The sequence below is a fragment of the Ambystoma mexicanum genome, chromosome 1q (genome assembly GCF_040938575.1).
Source record: "Ambystoma mexicanum isolate Mex_15411 chromosome 1q, UKY_AmexF1_1, whole genome shotgun sequence".
NCBI lineage: Eukaryota > Metazoa > Chordata > Amphibia > Caudata > Ambystomatidae > Ambystoma > Ambystoma mexicanum.
Window position 1 is genome coordinate 1264151098 of NC_090922.1, and position 12539 is coordinate 1264163636.

The window sequence follows — 12539 nt, forward strand, 5'->3', positions numbered from 1 at the left end:
TTGCAGAACATGGTCAGCCCACAGACAGCAGTTACTTGGCTGGGCTTCACCCAGGAAGCAGCTCTTGTAACTTCTGGGGAAAATTGGGGGTGGCTGTGCTGACTAGCAGAATTGGCGAGCTCAAGCCACCAGAGAGCTCTGAGATGAAACTGTCTCAGAGATTACAGCAACAGCCAAAGTCCCAAACAGGCGACTGCAGGTACGTGGAAAGAGTGGCGGGGAGAGGTGTGTCCTCGATTCAACACTGTGATCGTAATTGCCCTGGTCACAGGCTCCAGCTCTTGAAGGCAGGCGGGTGAACACAGCTGCAGCATGCCTCAGGTGGTAACTACAGACAGCTGTGACTTGTCTGTACTTTGCCCCCAAGAAGCAGCTGATGAAGCTTCTGGGGAAGGGAGTTGGAGGGCGGCAGTGCAGACGGACAGAATGGGCAGGGCTCAAACAAATGAAACTGCCTGAGAGGTTACAGTAACAGCAGGAGTCCCAGAGAGGCAACTGAAGATAGGGGGAAAGATTGTAGGGAGAGGTGTCTTCTTGCTTCAACAGCATGATGGTAATTGCCCAGGTCAAAGACTCCAGGTCTTGAGCGCAAAATGGGTGAACACAGCTGCGGAGACACTCAGGTGGTCACTGCAGACAGCAGTGACTTGTACAGATATAGTTTGTGACATGGTATGAGCTCTGCAGATACAAAGCTGCGCTAACTGCTTCTGCACCCAAAAATACATGTGCCTTTTTTCACATTCCTTTTGCATTTGAAAACCTTAAACTACAGCAGATCAAAGCTTTTTGTGTTAACATATACAGGCGGGTTTCCAAGTTGTCCGCAAGGGTGCCCCAAAACAATTTGAAATGGACCCCACATATCTTCTGCCTAACCTGTGTATTATACCTATTGATGGGGAGAGGCAGGATCAAAGTCGAAAAAAAATCGGATTTCCATGGTAAATACTATGAAGAGTAGGACTGGGAGCAATCTTAATAATTACCAGTAAGTAACCGGCTTTTTTTCCACCACTGACTGATAACGAAGAGCGTACTAAGTTACAAGTATAGTGAGAAGAGGCAGTGTGTCGTTGCCTTCCTTGTGGTCTACCAGCTGTCACTGCTCTCCACGACCCGGAAGGACCCGAACTTTCCTGCAAAGCCTGTTGGCGGCAACAGAAAAACTGCGTGCGTTTCCAGCAGCTCCTTCTTAGACCTTCCTGGTGCGCCCTCCTTCCGACTGTTCTAGGCATGCGCGCTTGGATGGGGTGAGACAGCCTGGTGATGAGCCTCCCGCCAAGATGCACAAAGCCCGCCCACCAAAACCCTGTGACGTCCCCTCACGTGACCACCTGTTCGTCTGATGGGAACTCGCCACTACCGTAACTAGATATTCAAAAACAATACGTAATCCCAGGGTGCCTTGCTCTCCGGTCGAGAGAGCATTACCTCATCCCATGAGCCTGTGCGAAAGTTTAGAATCTTCTATGTGGTCGCCATGGCGATAGGTCCGCTCTCAGGCCTGGGGACCACCCACGGCCCCCGGTCGTCCAATTGGGAGCGCTCGGGGTGACATCATGGTTATTTTTAGCGGGTGACCGGTAGCTGATAAGTGTGCGCTCCACGCTGGAAGGAGCTCAGAGTGGGACTGAGCTTTAGCGGCTCTCAGCTTGAGCAGACCTGTGACAGGAGCTCGAGCTCCGCTGCCGTGCCCAGAAGCGCGCAGCGCATTCATTTTTTATTTGAAACAACTCGGCACTGTCAACATCGAAGACACAAGGCGTGTAGATGCCTTTCTGGAGAGTTCGTTCTACTTTGAAAGTTGGGGAGCGGGCCCAGAGACAGTGGCGCGCGGGTCCCTGGAGCAAGTCGTAACTTTGTCCGAACTTTGTGGACCTTGCAGCCATCCTTAAGGCACGAAAGTTCGGATAGTTTTCCTGTTCTGATGACTTTTGTCTCCAAACGTAAAAGGAGCCAATTAAGTCCGCAAGTGACGCTGTGCTTGGGAGACCCGGCCCTGCCAATTCTCAATTCCCGTGGAAGAAAAGATAGGCTGGCGCGCTTGCAAACTTTACCCTCGGAGAACTGCTGCAACTTTGTGGACTTGTCGGCGCTCTCTCGCCATGTCCTGGTGACTTGTGAGGCGCTCCAGGAGGGGGAGGAAGTTCGCCCGAGTTCCTTGTATCCCTAGCAGCCTGCCACCTGATCACCTTCCTCTGCAGGCCCCGGGCAGAGTTCTATGAGTGCAAAGATGGAGCCTACGTTCTACGACGATGCGCTGAACGCCGCCTTCGCTCAGCCCGAGGCCGCGGGCTATGGCTACAACTCCAAGGCGCTGAAGCAGGCCATGACCCTGAATCTGTCTGACCCGTCCGGCAGCCTGAAGCCGCACCTGCGGACCAAGGCGGCGGAGCTGCTCACCTCCCCCGACGTGGGGCTCCTCAAGCTGGCTTCCCCCGAGCTGGAGCGGCTGATCATCCAGTCCAGCAACGGGCTGATCACCACCACCCCGACCCCCACGCAGTTCCTCTGCCCCAAGAATGTGACCGACGAACAGGAGGGCTTCGCCGAGGGGTTCGTGAGGGCGCTGGCCGAGCTGCACAATCAGAACACGCTGCCCGGGGCCACCACTGCCCCGCAGGAGGCTGACAGCAGCGGGATGGCAGCCGTGTCCTCCCTGGCTGTGGCCAGTGCCTTCAGTGCCAGCCTTCACAGCGACCCCCCAGTCTATGCCAACCTCAGCAACTTCAACCCCGGCGGCATCAGCGGTGCAGCGCCCCCAGCATTCAGTAGCAGCGGCGGTGGCAACAGCATGGGTTTCACCCAGCACCACATCAACCCTCCCATGCCCCTGCAGCACCCCCGGCTGCAGGCGCTCAAGGAGGAGCCCCAGATTGTCCCCGAGATGCCCGGCGAGACGCCGCCGCTCTCGCCCATCGACATGGAGTCCCAGGAGCGCATCAAGGCGGAGAGGAAGCGCATGCGGAACCGCATCGCCGCCTCCAAGTGCCGCAAGAGGAAGCTGGAGCGCATCTCGCGGCTGGAGGATAAGGTGAAGACCCTGAAGGCGCAGAACTCGGAGCTGGCTTCCACGGCCAACCTGCTGCGGGAACAGGTGGCGCAGCTCAAGCAGAAGGTCATGAACCACGTCAACAGCGGCTGCCAGCTCATGCTCACGCAGCAGCTGCAGACGTTCTGAGGAGGGAAGCGCGGGACTGGCTAAAGCGAAGTTGGCAGTACCAGTGGCAGAGGTAGCCATTTGGTGGAGTGCGCGGGGCTGAGGGCGGCAGGTCCCCGACTGCGAGCCCAGCCGAGAACGTGGACAGGCTGGCACCCTTCAAGGTGGCTTGGGTGGCAGAGACAGGCGAGTGCCACTCTGCAGGGCCCAGGTCTGCCACAGCGAGACGCGAGATCTGTTTAACACTGACCAAGAACTGCATGGACCTAACCTGCTCCAATCGCTCAGTATTAACGAGGTTCACACTGCAGCAAGGACTGAACTGTTGCTTCTGGAAAGGGCTCTTACACAGGCAGTGGGACTGCACTTAAGGAACAATATTTGCCTGCGAGTAAATAGTGTATGTACATAAGTCTTTTGTATTATTATTGTATGACTGCTGACTCACTTCAATGAGCAGCTTCCAGCCTTAGTAAGTTATTTGTCATGGGGTTTCTTTTCGGGGGGCGGGGCCGTGGGGCAGTGCCGTATGTAAATAAGAAAACTTTGAGCACCCGTTAAGTTTACCATTTGTAATAAATATATAATTTTTTATGTTTGTTTCTGAGGAAATTCCAGACCGGTTCAATTATATTTAAGGAAGGAAATATAATAAAGTATTACAAACTGCCTTGCTCCCTGTTTTCGTTTTCAAACAAAACCGTACAGACTCCTCTCGGCTGCTCTGAACCAAGCAACAGGTGTTTAAATCCTTAAATCCCTGACTTGTCTGTTTTCCCGTCACGTTTTAGTGTATTGTTCACAAAAAGTAAGGGAGGGGGGAGGGGTAGACGTCAAACAATTTTCTGAAACCAGAACAAGGCGGATACTAAAACATCTGGGTGTGCTGTTTTGAGAATGAAATATAACTTGTGAAAGACCTGCAATTCCAGCTTCTAGGCACTGTCATAATCTGCATCATTGTATGGGGCATAATCACTCTTTGTAAGGATTAGATCTGAATGTTGCAGGGTGGTTTCAGAAGCATTTTCTGGCACTGTGCTGGGGTAACCTATTTTGGTCTGTAAAATTGTTGAACGTAAACTGGAAGTTTTCTTAATACAAGTGTAGCTTCAAAACCTAACGGGACCGTTGGCAACTATTTCACTCACTTGGACATCGGGCTACGTTTCGAAAAACGCGCGGAATGCTGTCAATGGATGACCTGACACTTCAATAAGGAAACGAGATTGATGAGCGCCCCTTGCGAAAGTGCTTTTCGAAATACTGGTGTTATACAATGGTTCGTAGGCAGAAGCATAACTGGTGTTTGCAACACATGGCAACTTTGTACAGTTTTCTAAACTGTATAGTCCATCACAGCCGCGTTGTACGTTTATTTTGGCGGGGGGAGCGGGCGTTCTCGTTGAAATAATAGAATGTAATTACAGGTGCATGGCGCTCCTTGTTTGCCGCGGGGTCCTGAAACTTGACCTTGTTGTTTCGCCGACCCTTTGTCTGAAGCTTGGAAGTCCCGCCCTAAGGTGCTCCGCGGCGTCCATGTCCGGCTCGTTTCCCTTGTTCGGAGGCGCCTGCGCGCTTCTAGGATGTGGAGGGGGCAGGGGGGAGTTGAGCAGGGAGTCCTTCGGGAGCTCATGGAGGCGTGAGCACTGTGCCAACAAGCTGCACGCCTGCTCGCATTTATAACGGAAGGGTTCGACCACTATGATACAAACCAAACCTATGATCTTAATCTAAAGACCCACGCGCCTTTCAAACCGCGACTTATTGTATACCATGTACCTCTAATTGAGGGAGGCTAAACTCGGCCGCACCGTTCCCTCTTGTTGGCCAAGGCCATTCGTTTGCGCTCAGTTGTGCCCGGTGCAGTCGGTGATGAGCGGGCACTGGACATACCTTTGGAAGGGCAAATCAGTAATTTTGGAGGGCACATTTACCAAACCTACTATTACATGAACTGGGCTTCAAAGTGCACCGTGCAACCCGCTATGCGAGTTTTGGGTGGATCTTTGCTCCTGAGTTGCAGGCTGCAGTATTAATACTGGCGAAGTGGTTTAATCTTGGGGTGGATGGCTCAATGAGGGTTTTATGTACCCAAAGAGAGAACTTGTTGAATGGTTTTCATTATAGGAAAGCTACTACCCAATAAACACCCTTTTGTAAATACTGTGTAGTATGGTCGGGTTTGCCATGTAGATGTAACAAGTTCCTACTGGCAATTAGCCCACTGCACGACCAACCGTGCTAGTTGTGGAGGACTTTATATAGAAATGATGAGGCTTCACATTGTTGCTCAGCACAGGAAAGCATTATGTTCTTGAGAAATATGTATTCGTATGTGATTGACGGATGTTGAGTGGCAGTACAATGTGTAGTGTGAACAGAATTAGGGTGCCCCCCTCTAAGTGTACTTGAGTATAGGCAAGGGGGGAGTGCTTAGTCATCTGATAAACTTCTACTTGTCTTCAAATCCACCATTATGAACACAATCCATTTTTATGACATACAAGACTGAATCGAATGTGGCTCCTTTACATTTCACAAAAAGACCAAGTTATGTCTTCAATAGTGAGTACAGCTGCTCTCCTCCCCAACACGTTTCTTTGCTAGCAAGGTCCTCACAATTCCGCCTATGTGAACATCTTCGCTTCTGCCTGTGTGCTCCTCCTTGGCCTGCTTGCTGCTCAGTTTTTTCCATGTGAATGTATTAATGCTCATTTATTCAAGGCTCATCTGCCCAGCCTGCTTTCATCATTTCTATACATGATGAAGGGGTTGAGAAATCCCTCAACAGCAGGGGTTCTGTTTGTAAAATAGGCCAATTCTGTGACTGCGCCATCTCTGCTGTACACAGTGTTGGAGAATCCCCCTGAACACTCAACAATAGTTTCTGACAGTCACGTGGGCACCATGCATAATGAATAAATATGGCAGAAAGCATAAAGTGTGTATCACGATCTGTAGTTTCACATGTTAAATTCAATAATATTTAGAGTTATGAGGTAGGAGTAACTTTGTGAAACCATTATTTGCAGTCCAACATTGTTGAATAGAATGTGTCGGGGTTCGCTATTTCCACTGGGAGAAGAGTGATGGTTTAGGCGCATTAGGGCTGGAAGAAGTTGGGTGGGGGACCGCTTGCCTATGGCTCAGAAACGCTGCATAGACCAAAAATGCATTGATCTGGTGTAGCCTGAATATTTTTTTTAAATGAAAAGGGGCATTTGAAATATGGTGTCTATATTTTTTTGTGGCACAATCAGTTTTAGGAAATGCAGTTTTGTTCCCATCGCTCATATATGTGATCACAAAATCAATATACTAATCAATAGACAGCAAATGCATATTTAAAGTCATACTGCCTTTAGTTTTTGAGATCTGTGCGTTCCTAGGGAATGTGTGTATACCCTCAGCCCACCATAATGGCTTAATTCCACAGCCATTGGAGAATGGGGGAGGGGGATAAACATTGCAGATTAACATGGGACATGTTTAATTAGACCCTCCAGTTTATAGCGATTTTGTGAATGCAATAAATACAGCACACTCGGCCGTTCTTTAAATAAACACGAAAACAGACTTAAAAAACCAACAATGGGCCATTTTTGCAAGACTTTTTGGACGCAAGTGATGAAACGGCCAACACATTTCACCACTTGCACCAAAAGAAGACTGTTATGCAAATGGTTATTTCCCATCTGTGAAGAGTACAGTGAGCAAAAAGCAGATGGCTGCGAACTCTATAACCACTGAACAGGTTATCATGCCATGTTCTTTCGAGAGAGTGGCGCCGCCTACTTTTTTTGTATTTTTGGAAGGAACGTGGGGTTGGTCGCCCGAAGTTACCTGGGGGCAACCAGGCGTGGACTCCCTGCTCACTGAGGAGGCCCAACAAGGCTGAAACACGTGTATGGGGTTGCTGTTGCTACTCTTGTTCAGAAGGGAAGTGCCATAGCATTCTGGTGCTGAACAGCCCATGTGGGTGGGACAAAGACTGATATGCAAATGGATGTTTCCCATCTGTGACGGGTAGTGAGCAAAAAGCAGATGGCTACGAACTCTCAAAGTGGTTAATAACCACTGAACAGTTTATCATGCCGTGTTCTTTCGAGAGAGGGGCGCCTGCTACTTTTTTTGCAACAAAAGAAGAAGCAGCCCAATCCACAAAGGGAATCTGAATGGGTGCATCTTCTCTGCACCTATTCAAATGCCCTCTTTTCAGCCCATTACACGTGTGTACAAATCGGGGAGCATTTCTGCACATTTCAAAGTGCATCCCACGCTTTAAAATGTGCAGAAAACTAAAGCAACCAACTGCGCCTGTTTGGAATAGCCCCAACACAGTCATGCAATTGTTTTAAGTGTCACAGCAGAGATATGAACCTCTGCAGGCTCATTGGCATTTCTATCCTGCAAACAAATAAACTTTTTATCACATTTTAAAGTGATAGGCCCTTTACGGGCCTGTCACTGTAAAATGCGCTCCCAGCACCCACGTGAACACTAGTGTATTCAAGGGGGCTTTCCAATGCATCGTGTGCACTGGAGCTCATCCTCCTGGGAATGCACAGGTCACCTTTGAGAATAAGGTGAAATGTTCATTTCCAAAAATGGGGCATCTACAAACTGTGCATCCTCTGTGCTATTTTTAGAGAATCTGGCCCAAAATATGAATTTTGTGAAAAAGCACAAAATGGGGAGTTAAGGGAGAGAGAAGAGGAGTGGTGGATAAGAAAACTGAGGGAGAGGTGGGCCAGAAAGTAGAGAGGGAGGGATGGATGGGCCAGAAAGAGGAAGTGAGCTGCGATATGGGAAAAAGGACGGTGAAGAGCGCAATAGACTGGGACAAGGTAGCAAGAAAGAATTAAGGACTGGACTGCAAAAAGGACTGTAGAGCGTACGTTGGGAGTGTGGCAGGAAGGAACTGGGGGAGTGAGAGTTGTTACTTGGCAGCCTGACATAGCACATACGTTTGTTTATTACTGGCAGAGTGAGATGTTTGGGAGTGTCTGTTTTGATGTAGAATTTGTGTGGGGTTTTGGTGAGTGGATGTTTTGGGATTGGAGAGCATAGAAGGGCAATTTGAACCATTACTACTGATATGTCACTAAAATTAAGACTATAAAATAGGCGTGCAAAATAAACTGTGCTGCCAAGGTAGTTTCCTGAGACTCTTAATATTAAACCAATAGCATAGACCCAGCCCTAAAGATAAGTGCGGTGTATCAGCTTCTTTTACCCCTTAATGTAGACGCAGAGTAAAAATACTCCCAACAAAAAATCAGAAAGAGACCCGTAGAGCCATGTGCGTTCACCCACACAGCTCAATGGATATGGTTGAACCAGTAGTGCACATATTACCACAAGAAAAATTACTTTTATTATTGACAGTTTGCAAGAAGTAAACATGTATCCTTTAATATGCATGAAATTATTATAAAAACATTTCCGCTTTCCAGTTATAACATTTTTATTCGCTTATAAAATATTCCAATTAACTTAAGTTTTACTAAAAAAAAATCATTTCACTCCCAGTTTTAAAAAAATGGGGAGTAAAATACTCCCGCTTCCAACTCTTATCTGGCGTAATACAAAGAGCACATACAAAAGGTGCACATAATGACAGCCCGGGCTCCCTTGTAGACTCATACTGCCACTTTCTAGCAACCTGCCATTCTCACACCCTGTCTCTCTAGCACGCTCTAGTAAATAAAAACATGCTGCAAAGGTTTTTGTGCCACACAATCTGCTTTATTATGCAGCAAAATGTTCAATTTCATGGGGGCACCACAGAACTAAGCAAAGCAACCAGCAAGGGAGCTGGAACCCGAAACGACCATTTAGGAAACGCTTTTTGGCTTTCTTCTCAGTCACAAGGGGCCGACAGATAATGGGGATCTATTGCAATTGAAAAGGATGAAAGGCTCTACTGCCGGCCTGATGATAGTGCAGAGTTAGCAAGAGAAACATCACTGCAGCTTAACATGCACAGTAAGGTGCCATCTATGGTATTATTATTGATACACGGAATATAAAAAGTTCATATATGATGGAGTCCATATAAAGTCTTTAACAAACATTTTCAACCCAATGTATATTTCATGTGCTATTTAAATCCCACTGCAATCGGTCAGGTGTTCTCTCAAGACCCCAAAACACAATGGAGAAAGGCTGGTCTAAACCAAAAACGGAGCTGCAGCCAAAGAGCCTCATTATAGTTATGATTGTCACTGTAAAATAAAGTATTTGAAATACCTCCTATTTTTTTTTTTTAACAATACCCCCCCTAATTACAAGTTAATATCATCTGGAATATTTACAGCATAGGGTACATAGAAAGTACTTCATAGGGTCAACCTATTCATTGGCACAGGTTGTTTTTGGTGAAGTGCTGGAAGTGATAGTAACGATAGCAGGTGTTTATATATCACCTCATATCTGATTCCGGCCCTTACAATCTACCGACCTCAAAAGGACGATTTGCGGAATCCTGGGGTTCGAACTTGCAAACCGCAGCCTTGCCCCATGTCAGAGATGAGTGGTCAGCCTGTGAGCTATGAGGATCCCGCTATGTCATTGAAAGGCAAACCAGGGCATGGGGGTGAGTGCCAGTTACGGGGGTCGACCGAGTCGGAGTGTTCAAAATGATGGAAGCATTCGCAGTTGAAGTCAGATTTTGACATCCAGTGTTATTCGTGCAGCAGGAGCGACATGCCACGACATGCCCCGCTCTGCTGGGGAGCCACCTGTCTCCTACGTTTATGGATAACGCGGCACGGCTGAAATCATCGGACAGTTGTGAAGGAGTTGTAAGCTGACGACTGACAGCCCAACTGCTGTCAAGTATGCATGGTCCTTCGTGAGTTACTCGAACAAAGATGTTTTGCCAGATAACCTCATTTCACTGTTGGGAAGGGAACAACCAAAAATGCTTTCCGGCGGCGAGATGTACGCACACCGGAGAGCCCGGGGTGTGCAGTGGCAGAGCCGGGAAGCCGAACCTGCCGGAGAAATGGCTTTCCACCGCCACAGCAGCTGGCCGTAAGGGAGAAGTTCTAGGTGCCGCCACATCAGGGGAAAAAGTAAGGCTCCTGCTGCAGCCACGTTTGGCGGCATATTAAGGAAAAAAGGCTCGCGCCTAGGGCGAGAAATGGAGGCGGCCGACAAAAGGCTCCGACCTGGTTGAGAGAAAGGAAGCGGCTGCTGCCACTTGAGGTAAATATAGTTGCCACCTGTAAAGGAAGAGTGGCGTGTTTGATGAACGTGGCATGTTGCCGCATTGAATAGAGCCCTCCTGGGGGAGTGAATAGGTGAATATGTGGCCGCCAAAGCAATGTGCCACAAGTATCACCTCGACTTTGACACACACACACGATAAAGTTACTGCTGCGCCCCCCCCACCCCGCAACGAAAGAACTGCGCTGCCTGTGTTTTTCTTCAACAAAGGAACATCTTCTCCGGCTGCAGAGCCACCGCCTATGAGTGGCCAGTCCAGAACCCATGATGTACTCGCAAAAACGGTGTCCCTGTACTATGGATGGAACACTCAAAGTGGACACAGTGAAGTGTTTATCTGAAGCTGTGAGCTGTCTGTATGCTTAATCGGGGCTCAGAGGCATTGGACATCCTTGGTATACCACCTTTCCTGTACTAAAAAAAGTAAATGTTGTATCTGTTCAAGTGCCCAGTGCCCACTGGCTGAGTGTGTTTAAAATTATGTGTGTCTATTTATCTGGCCGAGTTCTACATGGATCCACGAAAAGGGGTACAATGCTAAATGTTGGGTGCTATATCTCATTTGCGTATTGCCATTTTATTTTAAAATAATTGGGATGGGATGTGGTGTCCGAACCCCTCCCACATGCCTCATGCAGTATCACGTGTTGTACACGTGGCACACATTATGTGATTGTTTTCCGTGCGCCAGTTTGAACACCAACTCATTCACTCCTTTGTGCATTGTCAGGGTAATTTCTGGGGCCGGCAGAGCCGTGCCAAGGGTCTGCAGACTCCCAGCTCGCGGAGGGCCCTAACTCCCTCCCTGGTCCCAAGAAGGCGGGGTCCACAAAAGGAGCAAGGATTTACTGTGGTTTATTAGACAAACGCAAACGGGTCACATGCCAAACAAAATCCAGGCACATCTCGCCACGGTCCGGCTCGCAGGCCAGTTATGTGTCCTCGTGACGTAACACCCTTCGTCACTTGGTGGACTCGCTCCTAAACCTATAAGGGTCCGAGATTGGCCCGCTGACTGGTAGGTGCAGTATAGGACCCTAGAGAGAGGATTACAGTTGGACAGGTCTGTTTCAGGTGGTATACTTGGATCATCCCTGAAAGTTGTTACATTCAAAGGTTACACTGAGGAAGCCTGGTAATTGGTTGGCAACCCTCGCCATCTGCCTCCAAAACCCAGGGTCCTGATTGGTCAGGCTGCGGGCCCCCAAGCCTGGGAGAAATGTTTTTCCCAGCCCGTGAGACACCTGTTCTCAGTGCGTGTCTACTATGTTTCAGTAATTGCAACTATGTGTCTGCATATCACAATAGTGTGAAGACGACTAATGCCATGAGAGCGCATTCCCATCGTAGATGGTGTCTGGAAGGTAACAAATATGTTGCAAGTCGCTGTCCAGCCGTGGGGCTGCTGCTCGTTCTCAGTCTCTGAGTCTTGGTGTGTTTACAACATGGCCGAGCCACGTGGTCGGAGACCACTCTTGCAGGTTCGATTGCCCTGAATTGGTGTGTATTTTACAGGGAATATTTGCTGTTGCCACCGATGTTACCTTGGCCCAGGATATGCACATGATGTCCTTGGCCATCTGTGCTTACACCTTAGGTGATTCTGCTACTGCAGCTCCTCACAGGTTGGGATTCCTCTGCAATCGCTGTGGCCTACTTGTTTCCTTCTGAGGCCTACTCTGGCTTCCAGGATGGAGTCATCATAACGTCCATGTTAGTAAGAGCTTTACGGTTGGTCAGGTCCCTTGGGTGCTCCTGTCCTTCCATAGGGTTAGCTGCGTAAAAGCATCAGCAAGCGAATACAAGCTCTTCTAGCTTCTTGCGTTCCTGCGGTGCTATAGCGAGCCTAATGGTAAAATAACAAACATGCTGCTAGTCTAGGTGTCACAGTCCTCTATCTCGCGAACTGTACATGTTCTTTGTGTAGATTGGGGTGTGTGAATGTGTGTGAGTTGCGTGGATTGCGTGTATGCATCGTGTCTAACGGAGCTATGTTGTTGGGATGTCTAACGACCTGCATCATGCCAGCTTTTAATACAGTGCCTTTTGTTGAGTCGGTGCATGCAGTTTTCCCCAACTCTTGTCTTCTGTCTCTTCGTCCATTCTTGGCAGGGTTCGTGTTACGGTAGGAACATATGGC

The 12539-nt window shown here is 48.6% G+C and overlaps 1 protein-coding gene across 1 annotated transcript; it reads left to right on the top strand.

Annotated features, from left to right (window-relative positions):
- Positions 1 to 1462: 1462 nt before the first annotated feature.
- Positions 1463 to 3833, top strand: JUN (Jun proto-oncogene, AP-1 transcription factor subunit). The gene has a single exon (XM_069642076.1). The coding sequence runs from the start codon at positions 2225 to 2227 to the stop codon at positions 3182 to 3184; it is 960 nt and encodes a 319-aa protein (XP_069498177.1). The 5' UTR covers positions 1463 to 2224; the 3' UTR covers positions 3185 to 3833.
- The last annotated feature ends 8706 nt before the right edge of the window (positions 3834 to 12539 follow it).